Here is a 26,104-nt window from a genome sequence, read left to right on the forward strand (position 1 = left end):
CAGCAATCCATCACGGAAACGGTTGCTCCTCGGCTCGGCTGACGGAAACGGCTGCGGCCGCAGCGCGCGGAGGGAAGGGCGCGCGGCCGAACGGGGCGCGCTCGCCCCGGCCCCTCAAAGCACCGCTCCTTGGGGCTCCAGCAGCAGGTAGCCGTGCAGGGACTTGGGCACCGGCAGCAAGGCGACGAGGCGATGGCATTTGCTGCCGAGCTGTTTCCGAATGGCAAAGCGGCACAAATGTTGCAGGCACCGCGCTGTGCCCGACAGCCGGAAAAGGGACTCGTAGAACGTCAGGTGCTGCTGAAAAGAGAGAGGGAGGGGGAAAAATGAGCTTTTTTTTAAACTTTTTTTTTTTTTTTGGTTAAGTCAAGCAAGCCGGAGAGATGTGAATGATTCCCCTCCGTGACCACGCACGGGAAGATCCTGAGCCTCACCGTAGGTGGTGTTGCAGGGAGCGTTTTTTTCCGCATGCCGAAAGCAGCATCCCTGCAGAAAGCCGTAGAGCTTTTTCCCGCAGGGCTGAAGCGGGAGAGACCCGCTAGTGCCGAAGACAGGGAAACGCGACCGCGGGCGGCACCGAGATCGGCCCGTACGGGGGGCAGCTTGTCCCTAGCTCGGAATAAAACCGCTGCGCCATCCCCGCAGGACCGCCCAGCGCGGTCTCACCTGAAACACCTCCTCCGGCACGGCCTCGGCCCACTTCTCCGCCACGGGGATTTGCGAGTAGGAGTTGAAGAGGATTTCGATGATCTCTGGCACAGCCGCGCAGGACTTGAGCACCTGGGGGGGGGAAAAACGGAGGTGATGGGGGGGAAAATCCGAGAGAAACGCTTCCCGGAGGAGCAGAGCCTGCGCGCGCGGCAGCCGGGGCTCGTCCCTTCCCACCGCGGTGCTGGCGAGAGCTTGGCTATTCCCCGCCGGCGCAAGGCAGCTCGGCTCCGCGCTCTTCGCTTAGGTGTCTTCAGCCGCGAAATGACGGGGAGACCTGCGTGCCACCGCTTCCTCCGGATGCGGCGCTTGCGTTTTGTTCAACGCTTTTTGGCTCGCGTGCGCTAAGCCAGGATAATATTTTCTTTAGTGTTTGGCGTAAAATCAATGGCACGCGTAGTCATAACAAGGCTGTGCTGATGGCTGATGCGCCAGGCTGGTGTCGCCTGCCTTCGAGACAGGGAAGGAAGCCCTTACTTCTAGTCCTCCACGACGAGGCTAGCTTCAGCCCGTCCTTCGCCCTGTCCCCTTTCCTTCCGGAGCGGGCTGTGTCTGTTCAGCCCCTTTGCTGTGCCGCATCTGCATTTTGGTGTCCGTCCATCCTGGCAGTGACGGAAACCGCAGTGCGGGAGTCCCATCCCCCTGCATGGACATGCATGCTTTGGCAAGGTCCTTGAGGCCCCCGCTGGGCTTTGCAAAGTGCTCGGGTACCGACTGCAGAAGGACCTAAGGGACCTAGGTGCAACGGGACAGCAGGATACACAGCAGCCTGATTTTGGGACTAACCCACCAGGAGAGCCCTGAGCAGGGCTCTGGCCAGCCCTGAAGGTCCAGTCCTGCCGTTGGCCTCCTGAACCTTCACCGATGTCTCCCCATCCTCCTCCCACAGAGGTGACCTTGCTGGGGCTGTTCATCCCCTCTGTGTCCCTAAGGATGCTCGGAGGAGAAGTCCAGGCCACCGAGCCCAGCCCTGGAGGAGCCCATACCTTCTCAAAGGCACCAGGCCAGATCTTTTGGGAGCCGTGGTTGAGCAGCACCTGCACGCAGAGGTGAGGCTGCAGCTCCCGCTTGCAGGCGGCCGCCCGCAGCACGCAGCCCAGCGGCGAGAGGCCGTCGTAGTCGAGGGCGTTGACGTCGGCACCGCGCCGCAGCAGGAAGCGGACCACGCGGTGGTTGGCCTGGCCGCAGGCCTTGTGCAGCGGGCCGCGGCGGGCCTCGTCGCGGGCCTCGACGTCGGCGCCGTGCCGCACCAGCAGCCGGCAGAGCTGCAGGCAGCCGTCCTCGTCGCGGGGCGCCTGCCCGCAGAGCACGCTGAGCGGCGTCTCGTCCTGCGCGTTCCTCCGGTCCACGCCGGCGCCGCGCGCCAGGTAGAGCTGGGCGTGCTCGTAGAGGCAGTGCCGGGCCGCGACGTGCAGCGCCGTGTCGCCCGTGTCCTCGGCGGGCAGGTCGACCGCGGCACCGTGTTGCACCAGGAGCTTGGCGCACCTGCAAAGAGACGGGGTGCTGGTGGGGCTGGTGGCCCACGGCGGGTTTTGGGGCTTGGCCACAACAAGCCGTGGGGATGGATGGGGCTGGGACAGGGATTGACACCGGAGGGACCGGTGAACCTGCTGTGGCTGCCTCGTCTCACTCGGTCCTCCCCAGGGAAGGGATTTTGGCTGCTGTTTCTGCTCCCGCCCTCCCATGAGGAGCTGGTGGGGCTGGGGGAGAGGGGCAGAAGGCTGCTGCCAAAGCTGGGGAGGTGCAGACCATCAGAGCAAGGGTTTGACCTCCTTCGTCCTAGGAGATCCTAGAAGATGTCTCCTGTGATGTGGAGATGGGAGCAGCTAAAAATCCCTGCGGCTTTGCCTTCGCCTAAGGGGAAAAGGCTTGTTTTCTCAAAGAGACAAGGCAACCGAGATGAAACTCAAGAGCTGAAGGTGAGATGTGGGAAAGAAGATGCGTATTGGAGAGCAGGCTGAAATGCAGAAGGCTCCAGGCCTCCTGCCTGGCAGGTGCCGTCTGGGAGAGGATGAAACGAGTGTGTTGCAGCCATGCCGGCTGGCTGGGCAGCCCGGGGAGCCTGTGCCTGCTGTCAGCTGGGCTGGCTGCAGGTCACCACCAAAGCCTGGCTGGGTTCAGCCACAGAGCAGAAGAGTTTCTGGGACAGCCTCCTTTGTGGGGTGGTAGGAAAGCACTGGGAGATGGGCTGTGACCACCTTGTGAAAGGCCTTGTGCGGTGCCCTGGGCTGCAGCCTGGACCTGGTTGATAGCACAGCATCCCCAGGAGATGCCAGTTAGAGAGGGCAGCGGTCTGTCTGCTGTGCTGGTGAGGAAGTAGGAAGCCCTGGGCTGTGCACCCTGCCTGTCTGCAGCACCCCGGGAGCCTCTGCAGGTCCCAGGGCTGGCGCTGGGACTGTTTCCAGGTGGACTGGCCCCATCCTGCTCCCCCAGAGCAGCACCACCTCTGCCGCCCTCCCGGCACTTGGGAACTGCCCCCGGCATGGCAGCAACCAGCCAGCAAGGTTGGCCGTGGAGCTACCAGGATGGGGCTGTCCTGGCTGGCGAGGTGTGCGGGATGCATTAGGCTGTTGCGGAGACGTGTGAGACAACCGGCCCCTTCGTGCAAGCGCTGTGTCGCCTGTAGTTTTGTCTCCTGGCACAGACGCAGCCCCGGAGTGTTGTGTAGACCATCTACATCACCCGAACCTTTGGGCAACATCTGCGCCTGGAGGCCAAGGGAGCCGTTTGTGGGGGCTGAAAGCAGGTGGGCGCAAGCGAAGCCGGCAGCGTCTCTATATATTCACCCGCTCCCAGCAAACGAAACGGCGAGTCTTAGCTGGAAACCTCCAAACCACCGTCTTGACCTTAATCTGGCACGACCTACACTGGGGCTGAGCTGACGCGGAGGGGAAACGCTCTGTGGCTTCTCCAGGCAGCAGGAGCTCCACGGGGGTGTGCCTGGTATTAAAAGTGCGTTTCCCTTTTCCTGTTAAATGCCCCAAATTCCCGTTTCGGCTATGGGGTGGCACCAGAAGGACGTTCTCCAGCTGTCGAGGTGCAGTTGGTTTCCTCCACCCCGGCAGGGGAACACCTGCGAGCCATTCGCGTGCGGCAGCAGGGGCCAACCCCCGGCCAGAGCTTAATCACCCCCGGGGCCAAATCCTGCCGAGCCCGTCCCAGGCGCAGTCCCTGTGGCTGTCCCCGGGGAGCCTGCCCCGGACGGCGCTGCACCCTCTGCCTGCGCTGAGAAGAGACGCTTTTGTGCATGGCTTAAACCTGCAGAAATGCAATTTGCCGGCTTATTTGGGACCCCGCTCTGGGGCACGCAGAGCAGCGGCGGTTTTGGGAAGGACAAAAACCCAAGCCGACGGCACTCGTCCCTGTCCCCGATCCCGGCTGCTGCCTCGCAGAAGGGGGTTCAAGTAGCACGGTCTGCCCCGATCTTGGTTTTTTTCCTCCCCCCCCCCTTTTTTTTTTTTTTCCTTCCTTGCACGCATGTGAGTGAACGGATGTGACCAGCCAGTCCAAATGAATCACGATGACCGCCGCTTCTCCTGCCGCGAGCCGACGGCGGTGGCACGGCCGCCCCGCAATGTCCAACCCCGCGCTGCGCAGAGGGCACCAGTGGCAGCTGGGCCAGCACGAGGGGCCAGGAGTCATTTTTTCAGAGACGACGGGGAGGAGACACCTCTGTGCCGTCCAAGCAAGACCTTGAAAATGTTACGAGCGTGTGTTTCCCAAGAGATGCCAACAGGGAGGTGGGAAGAGCGGTCTTCCTTCAGGATGCTGCCAGCCCAGCTGGACCTCTCTGCGGGCAGATCGGCGGCAAAGCCTGGGAGCGGTGGTGCCGTGAACATGCTCTACTGGGGACTGCACTTATGGACGTGTAGATCAGTAACTGTATCGTCGTGTCAGCACCGAAATCAAGAAATCACTTCGCTGTCTTGAAGACCACAAGACATGAAGAGAACCCCAAACTAGCTTTTGAAGTTGTTTTTGGTTCTGAAGCTGCAGAGTGCACCTGGATCTTCATATTTTCATATTTCAAAACATATTTTCAATGTTTTCTCTGAGCCAGCCCACTCCTTGTTACTTGAAAATCGAGACTGTTCACCTAAAACAGTTGTCCTCCAAACCTAGGCTTTAACAAATGCGTAGTCAGCAATGCAGGGGATGAAATCCGAGGGGTGGTCGTGATGGATATTTGCCCCTGCGTTGTCCTTTGGAGACTGTTGAACGTGCACAGTAATTCTCGCAATTGCTTTCAAATTCCCCTTTGGCTTGGAAACGTGCAGAACCTCTTTCTGAAGCAATGACCTGTCTTGCCGCGCTTTTCTGGGACGCGCGCTCTGCTGCTGGGCAGCCAAACTTTGCGGGGAGGGTCTGGTGCCGGCACAAATCACACCGCGGTTTGATCATGTTTCCTGGTCTCGCCTGTTCTTGACAGCAACAAATTTGTAGCCCTAATTATAATGACTCCCTTGGGACCTCTCGGGGTTAGCTTAGTGCTACCGTCGTGTTTAGCTCTGACATCCTCAAGTAACGTATTCTGGGGTAAGCCAGGGAACGGACGTTGACTTCTGCAGGGGAAAAATGGAAAAAAAATATTTCCGACTTGGGTGCAAAGCACGCAGCAGCCCAGGCAGTGAGAAAAATGGTGCGTTTCGTTTTAGCGTCGCTTTTGCGAGGTGCTTCGTGCGGAGAGTTTGCGCAGGGCAGAAGATTCACATCCGCGTAGCCAGGACAGAGGGAATATCCGTGCGTCCTTGCCTTGCAGGCACGGGTTGCGCGGCAAAGCCACCAGCCTGTGGCATCCTGGTAAAAACCCCAAATATTCCTCTAGAAATACAAGGGTGGAAGTTGCACCCTCCCGAGATGCTGTTTTGCCGACCGGGGTCCTTTTTCACTAAGGAGTTTCGGTGGCTTCATCTAAGCCGTTGTGAGAAAGCCGAGTTATTTCATCCCGAATTTTCCCTCTGAATACTTCTCCCTCAGCAAAGGGGGGGATGTCGGCGCGGGGCTGTAGGTAAGGGGTGATCCCCTCGGGGTTGGGGTAATCGATGCACGGCTCGGGTGAGGGCGATTCCCCTGGAGCAAGGGCTAAACAGCCCCACTCAGCTGTGCCTGAGCTACGCTGCCCAACGCGTCCCAACCCGTTGGCGGCAGTGGATAACACCTGAGCATCCCGCTGCTTGTGCAAGTCGCTCGCTGGGTCAGAGCCGGCGCGAGTTTGATCTGTGATAACTAATATTATTGCTATTACGAGTTAGCCTTGCACTTGGTGCCTGACTAATTCAAGTTGTCAAACGGAATAAGACGATCTGGATCTTATTTTCCTTCTTCATCAATCAGTTGAGCCGCTGCAGCCTTTGGTGTGATAGGGCGGTGTCTAGAGGGTGATGTACCCACCATCTCAGCTCATGTAAGGTGCAAAGGTCTGGAAGGAACAAAACACTGCGGATTTGAGCTCCTGGAGACCTGGCAGGGTGCCTGGCCAGCCCGGGTGTCTCCAGAGAGGTTTTGGGAGGGGGCTGGCGTTGGTATGGAGCCAGCGGGTGAGATGATGAGTCCCTCTGCTCTGGTGCGGTGGCTTGTGTTACCTCCAGCAGGCAGGTACCTTCAGGTGCTGGGGAGTGGTCCATACCATTAATTCGGGTTGACGTGAGTTCCTGGCAGCACACATCCATCTCCCTCTCCTGTCCTTCTCGCTGGCTTTTAGCTTTCATCCTGCCGTTCGCGCCAGGATCACCTCCCCTCTGAGCATCCTGGCTGGCCCCACGGGTCGCGGAGGACCGCGTCGCGGAGGTGCACTAAATGAAATCGCTGCTCAGGGGGTCTGGGTGGAAAAATGCTCAGGCTGGGAAAGCAAGGCTTAGGCTGAATCAGGATGTGAGGAATAGCCACCAGGAGGAGCAGGAGGTTGGGGCAGCCGGGAAGCGGAGGCTTTAGGAAAATCCTGTTCCCAGAACCCACTCAGGCCCTGGGTTTTTTTAATGAAAACCTCCTATTTGTGCTTTTTTCCCCCTCCCTGCATCTGAAGTGAGGCTTTCCCTTCCTTCATTTTTGTTTTTCGTGGCAAGAGCTGGTAAGAAGGAACATCTCGCTGCCTGCGATTTATTGCAGTCTTGATCCAGATTGGAAAAAACCCTTTCACAAGGGAATCCCAGGTCTGAATGCTTATTAATTCTTATACATTTCCTTAGCGAAGAGAAAGGAAGCTTTTTTTCCCTTTAAGAGGTAAATTCGCCTGGCGGGTGCTCCCAGCCCATCTGGGGAGTCAAGGGAAGGAGTGTCGGTGCGGAGCTGCGGGAGCTTTCTTGGCGGTGGGTGCTTCCTCTTGTTTCGGTGGGTCCCAGTCAGCCGCCCCGGTTTGCCAGGCGCGGACCCGATTGCGGAGGTGTTGTCATCCAAGCGTTGCCTTGCCAAGGCCTTTCTGCAGAAGGTACTTTGGTGCCCAGGTCCGAAATCGCGGGGTTTGGGAGCCTTGATATCTCCGATGATTCAGACCATTATCTTTTTAGGTATCTGGCTTCCTCTTGCCAAAACTGTGATACAATTTTGAGCGCGGCTCTGCTGTGGCAGGACCCTGTGGTCGCTTCGCTGTTAGAAACAAGTGCAGAATACTCTGTTCTGAAGGATTTAAGGTTTCCAAGGCATGGTGTGGGTTTTCCCATGTCACCTCCTGTGCGTACGCCAGCTTTCACTTAAGGGTACATCATCTTTGAGAGCATTTCTGTGCTTTAGCCTTTTTTCTTTTCCATGCCTCTTTCCCCTTTGGAAATCTTGGAAGCCCAGGAACAGCCTCTCCCAGGTCAGCGCAAAGTGTTTTTTTTCAGATGGAGGAATCTGGGTGATTTCTTTTTGACAAAAACGTAGTTTGCTTCTGAGGGTGTTAAGGACCACCGTGAGATGCAGGGCCACCAGCAAGCGATGGGGTGTGCTTGCTTAGCCCTGGGTTTGCTGTGTCACATCATCTCCAGTGCAGAACAGGGTGGCTCTCCGGGGTCCATGCCCTTCCCTTTCCGTGGGGATTTCTTTTCGTTGCTCTTTACAGCTTCTGTGAGAGAGGGAGACCATCTCCGCTCCTGTTTTCTGCTCATTCCTCCCGAATCTGCCTTCTGCTTGAGCTATCCTCCTCTAACAGCCCTGAAGCGTTTTGTGGTGTGGTCTCCCCAAGGTGGCTGCCCTTGCACTTGTCCCCTGCCCCATCATTTTTTTGAACGGAGCCCCTCGGTCAGCGAATCTCCTCCTGCCTTGGCCAGTCTCACAGTTTATCTCCCGTCCTTCAGGGCTGGAGGCTCGGAGACAGAAGACGACTCCATTTTCAGCTCCCATGGTGGAGGCAGAGCTCAAAAAAGTGACCGCAAAGGCTCAGTCCAGTGAGGAAAAATTCCTTTGAAGCTCTCATGGTTTAAGGTACTTGAGAACTGTAATTTTGGAGAGGGTTGGGTGGCATTAGTGCAAGGAGGGAGAGAAAGGGTCGGTGGCTGATGGGATTTTGAGGGACGGGGGTAGCAGCGCTGGTACCTTTTGCTTGCATTAGCAGGTACCTCTGGCTTGAGGGACAGACAGACGTTTGATTTAAGCAGCTGCGTGCATGAACAGATGTGTCCGTAATTACTGGATGCTTAAACTGGAAGCGCTCAGGGCAGTATCAGGGTCTTTGGGTGCTCTTATGACTGTGTCGCTCCGTAGGTGACACGCGCTGGGGAACAGGACGTCACCGAGCCGTAAGCAAAAGCTGCAAATAGCCAAGAGTTGCATCTCATCGCCTCATCCCTTGGCTTGACAACCCTCCTGCCTCCGGCGAAGGGCTGGAGGAGGAAAACCCTGGGAGGCCTCCTCCTGCTGGGAGGTTGCACGGGAGTCCTGCGGTCCTCCGAGAGCTTTTTTCCGCATTTTCTGCACTCTGCACGGCGCCTGCGGTGGCCGTGGCCATCGTGTTCATGGGGGGCAGCTGCGGTGGGAGGGGGGTCCCGGGCCGGGCTCGCCGCAGGGGGCTTTGCCCGGCTCTGCCGCCCGCGCCGCCCCACCGTTTCTCGGCCCCCGGTGCCACCGAGGAAGTGGGGAATCTTCCTCTCCCCCGCCGCTCTTCTCATTTTGGGGGGGAGGCCTCCAATAAAGCCCCTCTCCTTTAATCAACCCAGCTTTAGAGGGAAAAGAGAGCGAGCCTGGGAGAGAGTGCAGTGAATTTAGAGACTCATCTTACCCCACCATGTTAATTATCTCTGCTGTAAAATAGAGGTCAAGGAGAGGAACTCTACTAAATAGGACGACGTTGGCATGAACAGCTCCTAAAGTGAAGAAGGTAAGACTGAACTTTACTGGAACTTTTTTTTTTTAAATCTCTTCAAAAAGCTCCTAGATTAAAGCTCTGATATCCTTTTTGTTGAAATCTCATGGAATCTGAAGCTCAAATGGCTGGAAGGAAGCCCAGATAATTTTTTTTTATCCCAGTCACTGAGAGGCTCAAAGGTTTTAAGTCCTGCCCCCATGGTGAATTGCCGAGTATATGGGAATACAGAAGAACCTGGCACATAGGTGTTCTGGCCATTGTTATCAAGAGGGAGAAAAATAAAATAGCGCTCTATGTAGGTCAATGACCTGCTCTTTATTGTCAGTAAAAAATTAAGGATGACCTAAAATCTACTACTTAAAAAAAAAAAAAAAAAAAAGGCAAGGTAAAGTAGTCTTCCCCCTAATCAAAGCGGAGATGTTTGCGTTACCTAAAGCTTGACCTCCCCAGGCTCTAACTTGAGCAAAGTCTTTGCAGTCGAAAAGCAGCGGTCGAAATGTCTGAAACCCGTCGGAAACGTCTGTTAATTTTTGAGCTTTCAAGGGGGTTGGCTTGCTCAGCGCAGGAGCCCCCGTAGCGCCGGGCAGCGCGGTTACGGGTCTCCCAGCATTTCCGTTACGAAGCCCCAGTACGGGAGGGTTGGTCGCTCAGCTGCTCCCACGCCGCGTGCCTCATCCCTGCCTTGCCGTCCGCTGGCTCGCCTGCCCTCCCCGCTCCGTCGTCCCCGCGCAAATAACGTGGCGATGGGTGACGGCGGGTCACTCGAGAGGTTTATGCCTCGTGGTGGCGGCAAATGGGCGTTTTCAAACGCAACGCTCAGCTGGCGGGTACGGGTGGAAGAGGAGCAGAGGCGCGTGGCCAAGCCAACACAAGGCACTAGAGCAAGCGGAGCCCGCGTGCAAGACGGTGGCGGGACACGGCTGAGGAGCCGCCCCGCTCCAGCCGCCGCCCCTCCAAATCGTAGCTCCCCGGGGCGCGGAGCGGGGCACAACCTCGCTGGAGGAAAGGCAGCGGCGGGGGCAAAGCAGGAGGCAGCTGCCGGCGCAGCGGGCGGGCCGCGGCTCCTTACCCCAGGGTGGCGGGCGCCGCGCAGAGGTGCAGCGGGGCCCGGCCGTCGGCGCCGCGGAGCTGGGGGTCGGCGCGGTGCTCGAGCAGCAGGGCGGCGCAGGCGGCGTGGCCCCCGCGGCAGGCCTCGTGCAGGGCGCCCCGGCCCCCCGGCGCCAGGTCGGGGGCGGCCCGCCGGCGCAGGAGGTGGCGCAGGCAGCCTGCGTGGCCCCGGCCGGCGGCGATGCACAGCGGCGTGCTCAGCTCCCGCTTGTACTCCAGCGACCACAGGCCTGCGGGGGGGGGAGAGAGCCGCCGGGGGGGCACCTCAGTTGCCTGCATTTTTCCATTCCCCCCCTCTTTTTTTTTCTTTTCTTTTTTTTTCCCTATGATGAGGAGCACCTGGGATGGGGAGCAACCACAGACCGGGACCTCCGCAGCCTCTCACCCCCACCAAATAGCATCGGTCTGACCTCTTTTGAGCCCCTGGTGGAGGAACGGGGGCTGCAAGCACACCCATGCCATCGTGATGTCCCATGCCATCGTGATGTCCCATCCCAACCTGGAAAAATGATCTGCTCCTCCACCATTGAGATGCACCATTGAGGTGCACCATTGAGATGCAGCATTTTTACCCCTTTTTCCCCCTCCAGTGGGTTAGTGCCTGCAGAGAAGGAGGAGGCAACGGAGGGATGTCCCAAAGGTTTATGGCCAAGCTGCAGGGAGTCCCATGCTCACCCGAAACCAGCCGCCTTGGGAACAGGCTGCTTAAAAGTACCATCGTGCATTTAAACATGCCTCCTCTCTCCCCGTCCGGGCTTCGTAAATCCCCGCTTGTGTCGGGGGCTCGAAAGTACCTGAGAGCCCGTAGGACGCCCGGCTCTTCGCCTGCCACTCCAGCTCCTCCTGGCCGAGCTCGAACACCAGGTTGACGTCTTGGTGGTACCTGTCGGTGAGGACCTGGAGGCTCCGGAGGTCGCCGGCGAGCAGAGCGGCGTAGTAGCGGCCGGCGGGTGCGCGAGCCGCCGGCGGGCCCTCGGGCTCCGCTTTGGGGCGAAAGCTCAGCTTTTCCGGGGCGCCTCCCGGCAGCTCGCCCATGGCGGCGGGCGGCTCCTAGGCGAGAGGGCCGATGGGCCGGCGCCGGTCGTCGTTTCCCACCGTCCCCCCCCCCCCCCGTCTTCCCCGGCTCCTCTTATTTTTGTTGATTTATTTATTTGTAGCTATTCCGCTACCTGCGGCCTTTCCCTGCCCCCTTTCTGCTCGCCCCGGCCCTGTTAGCTCCGCGAGCACCCCGAAACGCCATTGCTTTGCTATAAAAAATAGTAATAATAATAATAATAATAATAAAAGAGTGGGGCCCTTCTCCCACCAGTCCAGCACCCCCTGCCTCAGTTTCCCCACTGGAAAAACTCTCCTCTCAAACCTACTGGAGTGGGAGGAGGTCAAGCCACCGGGCTGCGTTTTGGGAGCGCGCGTGTTTGAGAAGGACTAGAGCAAACCTATATATATATATATATAAATATATATATATATATATATTTTTTTTTCCCTCTTATTGTGGCTATTTGGTGTGGTTTTAATACCCCGTTTGCACCCCTTGCAGGCCCCTCAGATGCAGGGCAGCATCCTCGGGGGGGGAAAAAAATTAAAGGGGAAAAAAAAAAAGAAGCATTCCCGGCAAACCCTGCTTCAGCTGGAAATGCCGCGGGAGAGGAGGGCCGCGGGGCCGGCGGGGTTTCCTTCCCCCAGCCCGAGCGGAGCCGTTAATAACGACTTCAGTCGGTAGGAGCCCAACAGGCGACACCGGCGAGCTGCCGCCCGACGGCTCGGTCGGAGCCCGCCGGAGGCTCCGAAACCGCCGCGGTCCGGCTGCGCTCGCCCCGGGCTGCTTCCGCTTTGCCCCCCGCCGGCGCCCGGGCGAATTCCTACCTGGGGGGCGACGGGCGCCTCCGGCTTCGCGTCCCCCCCTGCGCTCAGTTTTCCCCTCGCGGACGCCGGGCGAAGGCCGCTCCGTGCAGCCGCTCCATCCTCGGCACGCGGCGCGGCGCGGCGGGGGGTTATCAAAAGGAAAAAGCGCGGCGGCAGATTGGATTTCTCCCGTTGCGGAGCGGGAGGATAAATCGCAATGTCGCCGGCCGCGCTTTGCCCGGAGGAGGCTCCGCGTCCGGCACCGACTTTTGCAGGTGGCACCGCGTAAGCGGAGCCGGCCGAGGCGTTCCTGGCATCCCGCGGCTCCGTATGGGGCGCTCAGGGATGCCGCGCCGCGCCGCGCTCCCCTGGCCCCTCTGCGCCGCGGCCGGGTCTCGTGCTGGCGCAGCTCGGTTATTTTTAGCGCTTGCCCTTGAGCTTGCTGGCTTCGGCGCTGCAGAGGTTGCTCCCCCTCCCTGGAAAAATTTGGGGAAGGCGCCAAGCGGCGGGAACGCTCGGCTGCGGCTCCGTTTCGAGCCGGCGCTGCAGCGCTCGGGAAAAAGGGGGAAAAAGGGGGGAAAAAACGTTCCGAAAAAGTCTCCGGCCGGCAGGGGAGGAGGCGTTCGATTCCGCTGCGTTTTAAAGCCAAAACCCCCGGGGCAGCTGCAACTTGGATCCCGGAGCTGGAGAGGGGGCAAAGAGCAGGGCGCGTGGCGGCACATGCACTGAGCTGTGCACGGCCTCAGCCCGCGAGACTGGCGCTTTAGGGTTGGGGCGGCGCGGCTGTCCTGGTTTCGCCCAAGCGAAACGACCGCGTCTGGTGCGAGATGAGATTTCTCGCACCCTCTTTCCGCGATAAGCTCCCTGTGCTGGTTGCGGCGGGTGGACTTGGCACCCGGACCGCTGTTTTCTAGCTCGATATCGGATGTGAAGCAACCGGGCTGCGTCTGAGCCCTTGGTGGTTTCCTGGACCCCTCCAGGTGCCTGCATGACACAACTAACCCAAAAACGCTTAACCCCAAACTTCTCTCCTAAACCTATGGATTATAGTCGAGTAATAAATTAGGAATCTATTCAATCATACGTGATAAAGTGCCGGCAGATGTTGAACAGTCTCATCCCTGTTACGTGTTATGGTGGCTCTTGCTCAGGTGCTCCTGATAGTCCTGTTTTGTCTGGGAGAACCAGGGCAATTCCCAAGCAATACCGAGACCACCCCTCTCCCACCGGATCATGCTTCAGCTCTGGGCTGGGAAAGGGGCCGGGTTGGATTTTGGACCCTCCTGCCTGGGCTCATCTGCTGGTGTTGTCATCTGCTCCACCAAGGGGTGTGGAGGGGGAAGGAGAAGGGGTCCCAAAACCTCAAGACTGCGTGAGGCCACCATCTCCCCGGCTTCCCTGGGAGCTCCCCTGCAGCTGATCGCCACCAGCATCCCCAGCCTTTCAAAGCAGAGCATTTCCAAAAAGCCTTCCCTGCTGCCGCGGGGCTTTTCCCTCACGACGAAGCAAAGCCTACGCTCAACACGGACCATTAATTTATTGCCCCCACACCCTGCTTGCTTGCCTCCAAGCATGGTGTGCGAGCGCGTGCATTTTGCACGCTCTTCTGCCCATCCATCGGCAGCAGGCAACTGAATTTCCTTCCCCGCACAGCACCAAACCCCCGCAGGGAGCGCTCAGGACTGGGGTCCCATAGCATAGGGGAGGTGAGGGACTGCAGGTGGAAGAGGCCCTTGGGATTCATGGTCCAGGTGCCCCTTTTTGGGTTGGAGCCACAGCTGCAGCCTTGCAGCCCCGAGGGCTGCAGGTGCCTTGGGTTCCCCATTTGCCAGTGACTCACCAAGGCAGATAAAAGCCACAGTCCGGAGGCTTGTTGGGTTTTGCCTGGTGGGCTGTAGGCAGCTTTTTAGAGTGAAGCAGCTCTGAAGCTCTTTTTCTGCCCTGTGGCTTCATGGTGGCCACCAGCTGGCTCTGCTGGGTCTATGCTGCTAGCGAGAAGTCATAACCCTGCAAGGAAAGGAAGGTGAGACCTCTTGTCTTTGCTTTTCTCTTGATGCTAGTGTCTAGGTTGTATTTGCAGGGCTAAAAAATCCCTTTTCCTCCAGGTTCCTTGCTCTGCATTGCTTATTTTGGGCTTTGGCATTGCCACCTTCTCTGCTGGGGCCGAGCCCTCCTCCTCTTGTGCGAGGAGGACACGCAGGGTGATGCAATTTGTGGAGGAGGCAGCTGCTGCCGGTGGCCCCCTTTGGGCGAGGTGGCTGGAAATGTCCTGTCCTGCGGGTGCTATCAGAGTGTGCGAAGCTGCACAAGAGCCTGAAACGATTTGGGGATCTTCTGCAGCTTGTTATCTTAGACATGTTTTTTTTTTTTAAATCACAATGAGAAATTTGGGGGGGGGGGAGGCGGAATAGTGTTGGCTTGATGCCATGCGGAAAAATAAAAGGAAGCTCGAGCTGGTGCTGTGATGACTTGCAAGACGGCGTAAGGCATTTTCCAATAGACTCCAATGTCTCCCGTGCTTAAAGAGGGCCAACTCCGCGCCGCCTTTTTGAAGCCCTGATTTACAATGGGCCCTAGCTGAGCGCGTTACAATTTGCCGCGAGAAGTTCCAGAGCCGCAGCGCTTTCGATAATGAGACGAGAAGCCCTAATATGATGAGACTCTTTTTGTATTGTGCTTAATGAAAAGCTGAAAATGTGCTAATTTGTAAGTCCTGTTGTGGTAGTGGCATCGGAGGCTTTTGAAATGCATTACTGACTTAGGGAAGTATTAAGGAAAAATGACATTTTGCTACTAGCAGAAAAGTCAATTATAACGTTTCCACACTTTAGAAAATTGCTGATGCAGGATGGGAGTTAATAGAACAGTCAGCTTCACTTTGTATTACAGGATTTGGGGGGGTTTTGCTGAGAAATGTCTTTTTTTTTTTTTTTTTAATGGCAACTTAAACAATAAGCTACAACAGGCACCGTGGGGCTGCGCCAGGGTGTGCCGGAGGTATTTCCTTCCATCGAGCCCCAAATGGGTGTGTTACTGACCACCCAGCCTCAGCGCAAGGTGGTAAACGGCCCCTTAAAAAAGAGATTTAGCAGCACTTTGCGCTCGGGTGAGTTTGTCCCTGATGGTGGAGCCCAGTCCCGGGCAGTCTGTTCCCAGCGCTTTGCGAAAGAGCCCCATGGATTTATTAAAAAACGCTTAAACCAAGAAACTGAACAATAACTGTCCGTGTATGCAACACTCCTGACGGAGCGTTTTCCAGCTCCTTCTTGAGAAAACAGCAGTGAATTTTTACTAAGCCCTTGGAGAGCAGAGCGGGGAGAAACTTGTGGCGATTTGCTCTAATTGCCCAAATCCTTGGGGGCTGGCGGTGAAAATCCCGGCGCGGGAGGCGGCAGCTTTCTGGAAGGCCCCGGCTCTGCGTCGGCCCGTCCAGGCTACCAGGGAAAAACAGCTCACGAGGAGTTGGCAGGGAGCGGAGACGAGTGCTGGCACAGCTTTTAACGGGAGTCAGTGTCTGATTAAAGGCTCCGGCCGCGGCAGCAGAACCTGAGCCCCTGACGCGAGCCAGGGATCTAATAATACCCGCGGCGCGTTGAGAAAGCGTGACTCCACGGTGCGCCTGCCGCTCTTTACTTAGCAAGGGCTGTCTCAAAACCTGCCCGCTGCAAGGGTGCAGCCCTTCGTGCTGCCCTCCTCCTGCCCCCTGGTTTGCTAACGCCGTCTGCTGCCAGCAGAGTTGCTTCGGGTCCCAAAGCTCAAGGTTGTGTGAGATCAAGATGCTGTGAGCTGCAATTTAGGGTCGGCGTGGCCAGAAGCCGGTGCTGCCGGGTTGCTGCCTGCACTGGGGGTTTTTTGACCCCGTTGCCTGGTGTTTGGGCTCTTCCCCAGACCATGGGCAGCGCTGCTGGAGCGGGGTGCTGTTTTGGAGAGGCAGTGGTGAGGTTGCAGCTGAGCCTCATCCATCCACCTGCGGGTTGTCCCCTCTCTCCCCGCTTTCCGGGAGTGCGGGGTGATGAGCTGTGGCCGTTGCCCTTGTCATCCCGTGGGAGCAAAGTTTCTCTGCTAAAGGATGCTTGGCCCATCCTGCAGCTGTGGGAGAGGACCTTGTGGGTGGCAAAACCCCAAAGCTCTGCATCTTGGTGGAAACTGTCCATTCTGTTCCTACTGTGCCGTGGCCATTGGTAGCCTCTCTTGAGGAGGCTTTTTGCGCGGCATCCCTCCATGCTGTAGGTCTCTGGAGGGGAAAATTGCTGCACGGGCTCAGGCTGACTTTGGAGACTTGCTGCTGAAATTTAGGATGTGAGTGCTGGCAGAGATGGTGCCTGGGGCCACCAAGGGCCCTGGGTCAAGCTGGTCTCTGCCCATGGTGTGGTTGGGAGAGCTGCATGGGGGTGATGGCTGGTGGGTAACTTGTTTTGGGGGGGAATAAAGCAAACTGATATTATTATGCCTGAAAAATGATATTGTTATGCCTCAAAGCTGATATTATTATGCCCAAGGGTGGTTGTGCTGCTGTAACCTTCCGGTAGAAGCAGCACACCTTGCAAGGGGATGCAGCCTCAGCGTGGCGAGAACTGCGGTGCCGACTTTTCCTCGCTGGCCGGACAGTCGTGTACTTGCACAGCAGCTTTTGTGCGGTTTTTGAGATGAGCAAGGTTTTCTTATGGACTTCCCAGGCCTGCGAGTGACCTCGCTGCGTTTACTCTCCTGCTGGACTCCTCACGATACGGGGCTCTCTGTGCTTTTGGTTTCTTACGCAGCCTCTTCCAAGCGCTATGGCAAACTGCTCGTGCTTCTTGGGCTAACAGATGGTGTTTAAATCAGTTTGCAGGCGCCTCAGCTGAGGCAGTGTCTTATTTACCCCAAACACAGAAAAGTGTGCGATTGTGGCACTCGCCCTGCTGAGACCTCCAAAAGGGGACCGAGGCTGAGCCTTGTGGCAGGGGACTAGTAACTTCTTTCCTACCTGGGTTTGCTGTAGTCTGAGTTCCTGGTTTGGGGTTTTTGGCTAATGCACAGGTGATGGGGATTTGGGATTACTGGTACCGGAGATTTTTCTGGATCTATGCCGAGGTCTAGGCTGGCCGTCCTTGCCCGATCCCCTGGCGCTGTGTTAGACAGTCTGCAAAGGTCTCTCCGCTCGCTCCCAAGCCCTGGCACCGACTCCTGGGTTCCTGCTCCAAGCCGCAGGATTGCACCCAGCCTCGGAGGCTATATTTAAAGCACATTAAAATCCACAGGGCCGGGGCGTGCCAAGACTTTATTGCCTCTGGGAAAATGAAGTCACCTTTTGCTCCCTCTTTCCCAATGGCTCCTTCCCAATGCTGGGAGCCCGAGTGCTTTGCGGCGGGGCGGTTTCTGCTCGCTGGGGCTAAAGAGGAAAGACAGGGAATGAGCGTGAACATTTTTCAAAAGTCATGTCATATGTAGTTCTCCTGGGTTTGTAGGAAGCAATTAAGCCAATTAATTTATTGGTAAATTATCTTATGATGAAGTACAAAATAACTGCAATGAAATGCTGACATTCACATTAATACCAAATTAGTTACTGTATTATGACTGTTCTTACAATGAATGCCCAGTAATTTAATAGTAATGGGACATTTAAATAATTTAGCCAATAATTCTCTAGATCACTTTCATATATAAATGAGTGTGACAGCTTCTTTTCTCAACTTTGCTGGTGCTAGCGCCCATCACCGGCAGCGGGAGGGAGGTGAACCAGCCCGGCACCCTCTCTGCTGGTGTGGATGTTCTCCTCCTTCCCCAAACTGCGGTGTTTGGGACCTGCTCCTGAATAGCTGTGCTGTCGGAGCGTTATGCCGGGCAGCTGCAGCGAGAACATCGCTATCCTGTGGTTGGGCATAATGTAGCCCCAATCCCCCCCCTTTTTTTTTTTTTTTCAATTATTTCTGCCAAGATCCAGGCCTGGCAGAACACCTCTAGTGGTGCTGCTCGTGCAAGTGCTGTCAGCCTCGTGGTGGGATGGATGTTGGAGATCCAGCCAGGGCCATTTAATTGCATAGTTCAGCCGTCGATGCTGAAATTGCTGTGCGCTAGCTCTGCTTGATGCAACAGCTTCATTTTCGAGTAGCTGCACTTTCTGTAATAATAATTATAAATAGCATTAAAATTGCTCCTTGTTTCCCCTGCTCCGCAAGAGGACTGCGAAGCGGTGCTGGAGCTCGGCAGCTACACGCAGCAGAATTTGTCTGCTTCCTGCCATTTTAGGTCTGCAAATCTGCTGGCTGTCTGGTTTATCCCCTCTTCTTCCTCCCTGCACCAGCGAAGCTGTGAATATTCCAGCTGCGGCTCCCAAATCCCTAGGGAAGGAAGGGGGGGAAGCTTTGCAATTTGCACAGCCTGTCATTGCGAGCTACACCTAGAGGATAAATTGCTCCAGTGGGTTTTTTCCCCTGTAAGCTGGTGAACACCGGAGAACTGCAGGCTCTGGCTCTAAGTGCACCTGGGAAGGAGCAAGGTTGAGGCAACACTCTTGCACCCTTTCTGCGTGGGGTCGGAGTCGCGTTGCTGGAGATGCACGTTGCCAGTCGGCGTGTTTCTGCGCTGCTGAGATTGGATTGAACCTGCCTGACATTATTTAATGGTCTTGCTTACATCCAGCCGAAATGCCGTCTTTTCATCACATCATATTCTACTGTCAAACCCGTTGTGGAGAGGAGCATTCCTCTGTCTGCAAGATTGAGGACAGAATTACCCAGATTAGTTTTGCTGCAGATGAGAGAGGCTAGGAGGTTTTTAACACAAACCCTGCCATCTCCTTTGACAGCCTGGCTCTTCTCACCAAGGGTAGTTGAAGAGTTCCTTTTTTTTTAATTTGGAGCTGCCAAATTTGTGAAACCAGCAGCCTGCTGCAAGCAAGCATCTGCAAAGAAAGAATGAAGAAAGGCCAAATTTTGCAGCTGCTTCGTTGGGAGCGATTGGATTCGGGGCCTGGCAGGTCCTACTTGCAGTGTCCCCTTGTGTAGCTCACGAGGAGGCTCCAGCAGCCTAATTGCTGCTGGAGCCTGAGCAAAGGACTTGTGTGCACAAAGACGGAGCTCGGGTTTTGCACAGAGGAGGTCTAGGAAGTGTCTCCTCTCCCCTGCCTTGGACCCCCTTGGTGGGCCTGGAGGTGCAGCCTTGGAGGTGAAAATCCAGGGTGAGCCCTGAACTAGGTAGCCATGAGTAGCTGGTCAGAGAGGACCACAAGAGGCCTGCATTGGGTGGCTCTATCCCATGTGCTGTGTTAGTGTGTCAGCCTCTTCTTCCCTCTTCCCTTAGGGGGAGGAAAATGCACTTTATTAACCAGTTCCCTCTGCTGTGCTCAATGATATGATTACTTAAATTGTTTTCTCTACAGTGAGTTGCTTATAGGAATCTTTCTGGGCTTTTGCTCAGGCTTTGCCTGTTCCAGGAGCACCTTTTTGCAGTGGTTTTCTCCTCAGAGGTAGGAGGCTGTGTTCATAAGGCCCTCAGTCCAAACCCCTTCCCACCCTGCTTTGTTAGTGTAGCTTCTCAAGTGAGTTTTTGGGTGGGCTTTTCTTTCTGCAGAGTTTGTCCTATGACCTGTTACCTGCCAGGTAAGGGCACATTTTCTACAAGTCACTTGCCACCATGCTTTTTGGCCTGGGTATAGCAAAGGTATAGAGGCGCTTGGACTCCTGGGGGATGGTGTGCCTCATGTGTCTACTTAAATATACATTGTGAGTTACTCAGGGTCAAGTTGCTATAGGTATGTTGCAGTCAGGTGAAAATCGGGATTTGGCTCCAGGTTCCAGTCCTCAGTGTGGTCTGTAGGAGATACCAGTGAATGAGGTCCTTCACTGGCATGAGGATGGTGCTGGTGCCAGCAGTGTCACTGAGGATGCCTCAAAGCCTCGGAGCAGTTCCAACCATTCCTTATAAATACCTTGCCCCCAAAACTGCTGCTTTGCAGGCAAAGTTGACCAGGTTGCACCTCAAACACTAGCAAATGTACCAAAAGCTGTCGTGAGCTGTCTGGTCACTGCCAAATAGATTCTCAGGACATCCACCAAAATAAATGCTGCCTGACCGCATTGCTGCTTGCTCTTCTGCTTTTTAATGTTTTCTCCCAACATCTACATACATGAATCCGTCCATGACAATGTGTCACAAGGCAAAACAGTGCTTGGTCCTCATGTGGCTATGTAAATATTCAGCTTGTGGTAGACTGCATTAAGTGTCTTATAATCCATCCTAATTAAAAAAAAAAGTCTTTATAGCTGTAATTATTTTATTGAGGATTGTAATGCATTAGACTTAGATACATAAAGCAGTTAGTTTTATAAAGCATATAGGATATTAAAGTAATGAAAGACATTAACATGACATCAATTTTTAAGGAGAGTTACTTGCTGAAATAAATGAGTATAGCCTAAAAGTTGATGACGTTACAGTCCTGAGTAATGAGCCCCTCTGCCCCTTAAAAACTCTCTCAGAATAAATAATGCTTCAGCATATCAGTGGTCATTAACTCTTTATCCTTTGAGAGCTACATGCCATGTAGATGTCTTGTCTTAACTTTTTAAAAATAGTTCATAGTAGATAAGAGTTCAGTAGTAAAAATACAGTAAGAAATGACTAATTTTTCCTGGATGAGCTATAATTTGGGGTGCATTCCTCTAAAGCATCTGCTCTGCTAATATCTCCCCTTTTCCAGTGAAGTGGAGCTGTGACTGGTATTGCCAGATGAAAAATTCTTGAGGAAGTTACTTTTTCTTTTTGTCTTTGCTTCCTTCTTTCTTTTTTCCTTTTGCCTTTCCTTTTCCTGCTTCCTCGCTCCCTGCCAGTGCTTTGATTCGTGCTTTACCCAGTGGTGTCTCGGCGTACCAAGCCTGGAGAATAGAAGAGCAGGTCTATGTTTTAGTAATACTAAAAAAATCATGACGGAACATTTTAGGAACTCTGTATTAGTACAATGGAGCATTCCATACGAAAGTCTTAAAATCCTGGCTGGCTCGTGGAGGCACAGAAATGAAACCCTCGGATCTCTGGAGAACATTATTGTAACAAAAGGTATAGCAATTGCTTGCTTGAAGTGTGTCTCATTAACGTGAACGCTTAGCTTAGACCATTTGTGTTGCTATAGTTATGGAAATGTTAAAACTTCTACGATCAACCCTATTTCCGAGGTATACAGCTCTTGTCAAAACTCCCTCTGGTCTGAAATGTGGCGAGAGACAGAGCAGATACTTCTCACGGTTCTGCAAATCAATCCAGACGTTTTTTATTTCAGCGAGAGAACTTAAGAAACAAAACAAACCCCAAACATTAAACCTGTTTATTGCTTTCAGATGCCTGTTCACAGCGCTGTGACTTGTAAATGATTTTGGTACAGTCGCTCTGCAAACTTGCCAAGCTTCTGGGCTGCAATGTCAGCAAGGCAGTTCTAGGCCATGTTAAAATGATGTAAAATGAAGGAGAGGGTAGTGTTTTAAACTTAGCAACGTGTAGGAACGAGTCTTTCCCCACAGGTACATACAGAAAGCTGTATTGACAATGTCCTGCCTATGCTGGAGATTGCAGTGCCACTGGGTGCTGACATGTTTGATAAAAATGCCTTTCCTTGCCCTCTTTGCTGGGTTCATCCATGCGCTGCCCCAGGAAAGAATCTCTTTCCTCTTGGTCACCCTCTGACCACAAGGTTACGTTTATCGCTAATCTGCTTGCACCTCAACTGGGGGTGTCAATAAGACGGTAAGTGACTGGCCCCAGAGTTAAAAACCTTCCCTTGTTGGAGAAACGTCCTCCACAGCCCCTTGGTAGGGCTTTTCTTGTGTCTTCCAAGTATTTTGTACCAGTCACAACTAGTGTGCTAGCTGGACCACCCCTTGCCCCTCTAGGGCTACCGTTATTTCTATTTAAGGATTTGTATCAATCATGCTGGTGCAATAATTTAGAATTTTGAAAAAGTGGATGTATAATTGGGGCAGGAATTTGAGTAAATTGAATGGAAGAAATCACATTATCACAAATTCTGCATTATTTATATTCATTTTGGAACCCTGGCAGAATATAAATGTCAAACAGGGAGATTCATGTTTCCAGGGAAGAGAAAGCAAAGATTCATCACTGTGCTAATCTTCCCTTTGAATCCTGCTCCTAGTTTTGGCAACTTCAGAAAGGATCAAGCAAAGCAACAGGAAAGGTCCAGCAATGACAATGATTAGAGGCTCAAGGAGAGGGGCTTCTGTATGAGAAGAGATGAAGAGACTGGAGTTAATAATGCAAAAGGCCATTTTGACAGTCCTTTTCCCCCTATCTCATAATACAGGTGCTGAGGCTAGTTTCCATGACATTTAGGGAAACAAATTTAAAATGGATAAAAGGAAATACTTTCTTAAGGGCTGTAATTAATGCATGCTAATGATTGCTGTGGGGTAGTGAGGGCAATATCATTTTAGCAATGTTCAGAACAAAGTGCTGCCCACATACTTTGTGCTGTAAAACGGGCACATTTATAAGAAGCAGAATAATATTTGCAAGCTAAAGCTGCACCAAATACTAGCTCTCGTGTTTTAGGGTACAAGTGGATTACTGCTTGGAGCTGGGAATGATATGAGTTTTGTCTTTGCTGCAACACTGAACCATTAGCCGCTCCCTGAGGGAAGATATTGGTTTAGATAGGAAGCGTGAGGAAAAATAATTTGCCAAATATCACAAATGCTGCCTGTGCTGAGTGAGCCAAATGGCTCTAAATGGAAATTGGAAAGTATCCAGCGGGACTGGGGGAAATGTATGTGCTATCATTAGGCTAGCGGTGGAAGAAGACTTGGACAAAGTTGCTAGAAGCTACATCCTTTTTATTGTGCAAGGTGCGGTGGGGATTCAAAGCCAGAGGGTGTTCAAAGAGCAGAACAAAAAGGAAACCTTGGAGCCAGGAGAACTTGACTGTTTTTGTGTAGAAGTCTGGAGGGTGGTGGTGGTAGGGGAGAAAGCTTTTTTGGGGTCTATAGCTTCAGTACAAAAGCCCTACCCCCCTCGGGGCCCCAGGTGCAGGCTGATTTCGGCTCTCTGTGGTGCATAGCAAGGTTGTCCTCCCATCCTGGGGTGACGGCTGCACTAGTGTTCAGTAGCCTTGACGAGCCTGAGTTGAGCGTTGTGTGGGGTTTTTGCAGAGTCAGTGTTGATAAGCTGTGCTGGTTGTATCCAGGCGAGCCAGTTCAAGCCTAGTTCAGCTGTCCCTAAGCTATGCTGAAGTTGCTCTAGCAAATAAATTGTAGACCTGTACTTAAGCCTGGTAAACTTTTCCCATTGCTAGCAAAGCCAAAAGCAATACAGTGAAAGCAGAATTACCCACTGCATAAAAAATAATCCTGGTCCATGGAAAGAAAGAATAATTATGTTACTGAGCTACGTGTGGAAAAAGTAGCTGTTTGCAGAATGATCCATGTGCATTTGAGGTAGATATAGGGCACCAGGTTTTGCTCTAAGGATTTTTATGGCTCTGAGGTTGGGGGGAAGGGCTTGAGGCAGAAGTGTGTGTGTGTTTTTTTTTTAAATCCCAAACCCAAAAGCTTTATCATAGAAAATTCTTGTTTAAAATAGTTCTTGGAACTATCTGAAACACTTTTTTGAAGACCCCAGGAGTCTGTTTTCTGCTTTTCCAAGCAAATATAGCCAGGCTTGCCAAGCATGGCAGCTCCAAAAGAAAGAGGACTAATGCACTGTGCCAAGGGCATGTACATGGTTTATCTGTGTGTGTGGAGGCCACTGTGGTCTAGGTGAGCTTGGAGTGAAACAGTGCAGCAGGCAGGTTGCCTGGGCAGCGTTGCTGCCTGGAATAATGGCCATTGGCTTGACACTTCCAGCAGCCCGGGCTGTCAAACATCCCAAAATGTGGGAGATGGGTGGTCAGTGCCTTTGAGCAATACATCATCACTGAAACAGTGATGTGCCAACCATATCAGCAGGGTTAGCAGGTCTCTAGATCAAATGTGCCTGGACAAGAGTAAGGTAGGGGACAATAAAAGGCAGCCAGTTGACATAGCTCAGCATCACCTTAAATGTTTCTTCCTCCTCTTTGTACACGGGGTCCTGTCTGGCCAGGGCAGTCATGAACTCAACAGCTGTCAGTGGCTTCTTAGTCATCTGCAGGATGCGTCGTTTGCTCAGGACAGTTTGCACTGCCTGGAGGATGTGTCCCTGGGTGAAACCATCAGATAACTTTGCTAGGCAGCTTATGTTCAGCGTTTTGGTGAAGATTCCTCCGTTCTGCAGGATGATATGTTTCCATAAGACTGTTATCAAGACCCAGAAAAGGAGAGAACACCAAAGACGTGCATTAAGGAAAGCAGGAGAAATGTTTTTACATCTTGATATTGAAAAAGGAAAATGGGGGATATCTTGTAAGCAAAGCCAAGGTTCAAACATCTCTCATTTGCTGTGTTTTTTTCATCTATAGACTTGCAGCATAGGGGCCTTTAGGCACATCTGTTCTTAAACTATTAGTGATCCATTGCTGGCTACCAGTCAGTACTTTTGGAAAGTCATTAAGGGCACAGAATGTGAAGTGGATATGTGTATAAAAATGGAAAGAAATACTTAAATTTGCCTGTGTGTATGCATGGAGAGAGAACTTGTCCAAAATTTTCCCATTTGGATGTGTAGAGCTAAGTATCTACATTAACAGCCTGTTTTTTACTTTGGTGACCCTGACCACAGGTTACTCCTGAACTGAAGGCTGTTTTGGGGACTTGATTTTTGGCTTAGAAGCCAAAGGCCTCCAGCTATACAGGCACATGTCGCAAATGCCAGGTGTAAATGTCTGCAAGCTTGGTGCTTTGCTTGTTAATCAAATGGTGAACCTGTTTGTATCTTTTTAGGTGCAAACCTCTGACGTGGAAGGTGTTTTAATGTTTGTGAAGTACCTGGGACTTTGCTCCCCCAAATAAATAGGAATAATAACATTTTTGTTGTTTACCATCTGTAAAGGAGAGGCCCTGCCTCAGAGAAGCTTAGTAGAACTTCCATGTCCTATCACAGTGCTTTCCTTTAAAGTCCTATGTGAAAAACAAAACACTTGGACAAAGGAGGAAGAGCTATTGCATAAAGAGATTAAAAAGGGTCCCTGACTTTGTGGTTTGAATATCTTGTGTTTGAACACTCATATGTAGGATGGAGATGCTGGGGGGGGGAGTTAATGTTGCTAGATGTAGGGGCATGTAACGGAGAAAGCCTGCTTTAGTTTTCCTTTGATAGTAATGCAGATACTATGGACTTGTACCCATAACTATTGACAACTCTGTACTATGTTTTTCACTCAAGCAAATTGGGATCTTCCACTTGATTTGTAACTGTGCTCAGTAACTGTTGGCTGAATTACTGATACATAATAGAGAAAAGGATGTGCGCAACAGTGAATGTTTCTTCTGCGTAGCCACACAGTGTGTGCTGCAGCTTCTGGTGCAGTAGGGTCATGCATAAGAGGAAATACTGCCCTGCTGGCTGATTAATAGCAGGAAACTAATATAAGAGAGTGAATCTCCTGAATCAGTGATTTTCACTGCATGTTTGCTGTTCCCGCACTGCGTGGAATGGAACGTATTGGTTTGTAGCAAAATAGAGGGCTGTAGTGAACAGACAAAGCTTGAGTGCTGTGGCTGCAAGTGTTTGTTGTTTCATGGCTTTTCTGTCAAAACAGGTTTCTTAAGCCCTCAAATTGAGTGTCGGGCCTTGAAAACTGTTGTGAGTAGTTGAGTGCCCTGTATTGGAATATTTCCATCATATTTCAGGGAAGTCTGACATTGCCCCATTCAAGACCACAAGTGCCTGGCTTGTCCTTTAGCTCAAAGAACTAAAACTACAAGCTTAATCTGCTTTAAAATATCAAGAGTTAACTTTTTGGGGCATTCTGAGGTTTACTAATTGAAGTCCCTTTGGTTTGTTCTTTTTCTGCTCCAAATTAGTGGTAAGAGTCCCAGAATGTGATGGTTCAAACCCCAGGAATGAATGTAGCTAAATTCAATTGCTATCACCTCCTTTCTCTAGGTCCTGCTCATGTCTCTTATCTGTTAGCAATTTATCAGAGCTGTATTATAACATGAAACACATGTTGGCTTGCTCAGAGACCGTTTCCCATCTACACTAGGAAAAATTTTGAATGTGGGAGAGATTTACAATGTGCTAGGCAGTCAAAACCTG

At 53.1% G+C, this 26,104-nt stretch overlaps 2 protein-coding genes across 2 annotated transcripts in view; both read right to left on the reverse strand.

Moving 5' to 3' along the window:
* On the reverse strand, window positions 1-12,131 carry ASB18 (ankyrin repeat and SOCS box containing 18). Its single transcript, XM_067298491.1, has 6 exons — window positions 11,960-12,131; window positions 10,888-11,143; window positions 10,056-10,323; window positions 1,695-2,193; window positions 667-780; window positions 1-300 (listed from the first exon to the last, which is right to left on the reverse strand). Exons 2-6 carry the CDS (start codon window positions 11,126-11,128, stop codon window positions 115-117), a joined length of 1,308 nt encoding a protein of 435 aa, XP_067154592.1. The 5' UTR covers window positions 11,129-11,143; window positions 11,960-12,131; the 3' UTR covers window positions 1-114.
* Window positions 12,132-20,243: 8,112 nt separating this feature from the next.
* Window positions 20,244-26,104, reverse strand: part of IQCA1 (IQ motif containing with AAA domain 1) — a 110,457-nt gene continuing 104,596 nt past the window's right edge. Inside the window, exons 18-19 of the mRNA XM_067298701.1 lie at window positions 23,963-24,201; window positions 20,244-20,796 (exon numbers count right to left, since the gene is read on the reverse strand). Of these exons, the coding sequence (XP_067154802.1) occupies window positions 20,671-20,796; window positions 23,963-24,201 (365 nt within the window). The 3' untranslated portion in view covers window positions 20,244-20,670. The remainder of the gene's footprint in view (window positions 20,797-23,962; window positions 24,202-26,104) is intronic.

The sequence above is a fragment of the Apteryx mantelli genome, chromosome 6, assembly GCF_036417845.1.
Source record: "Apteryx mantelli isolate bAptMan1 chromosome 6, bAptMan1.hap1, whole genome shotgun sequence".
Taxonomy (NCBI): Eukaryota; Metazoa; Chordata; class Aves; order Apterygiformes; family Apterygidae; genus Apteryx; species Apteryx mantelli.

What these genes read in the sequence shown, in the direction of transcription:
- ASB18 (XM_067298491.1), bottom strand. Translation starts at nt 11,128, where the DNA reads ATGGGCGAGCTGCCGGGAGGCGCCCCGGAAAAGCTGAGCTTTCGCCCC. An exon ending in GCGGCGCCCGCCACCCTGGG is followed by an intron (nt 2,194 to 10,055) that starts GTAAGGAGCCGC and finishes GTCTCTTTGCAG; the next exon opens with GTGCGCCAAGCTCCTGGTGC. An exon ending in TGCCGGAGGAGGTGTTTCAG is followed by an intron (nt 301 to 666) that starts GTGAGACCGCGC and finishes CTCTCTTTTCAG; the next exon opens with CAGCACCTGACGTTCTACGA.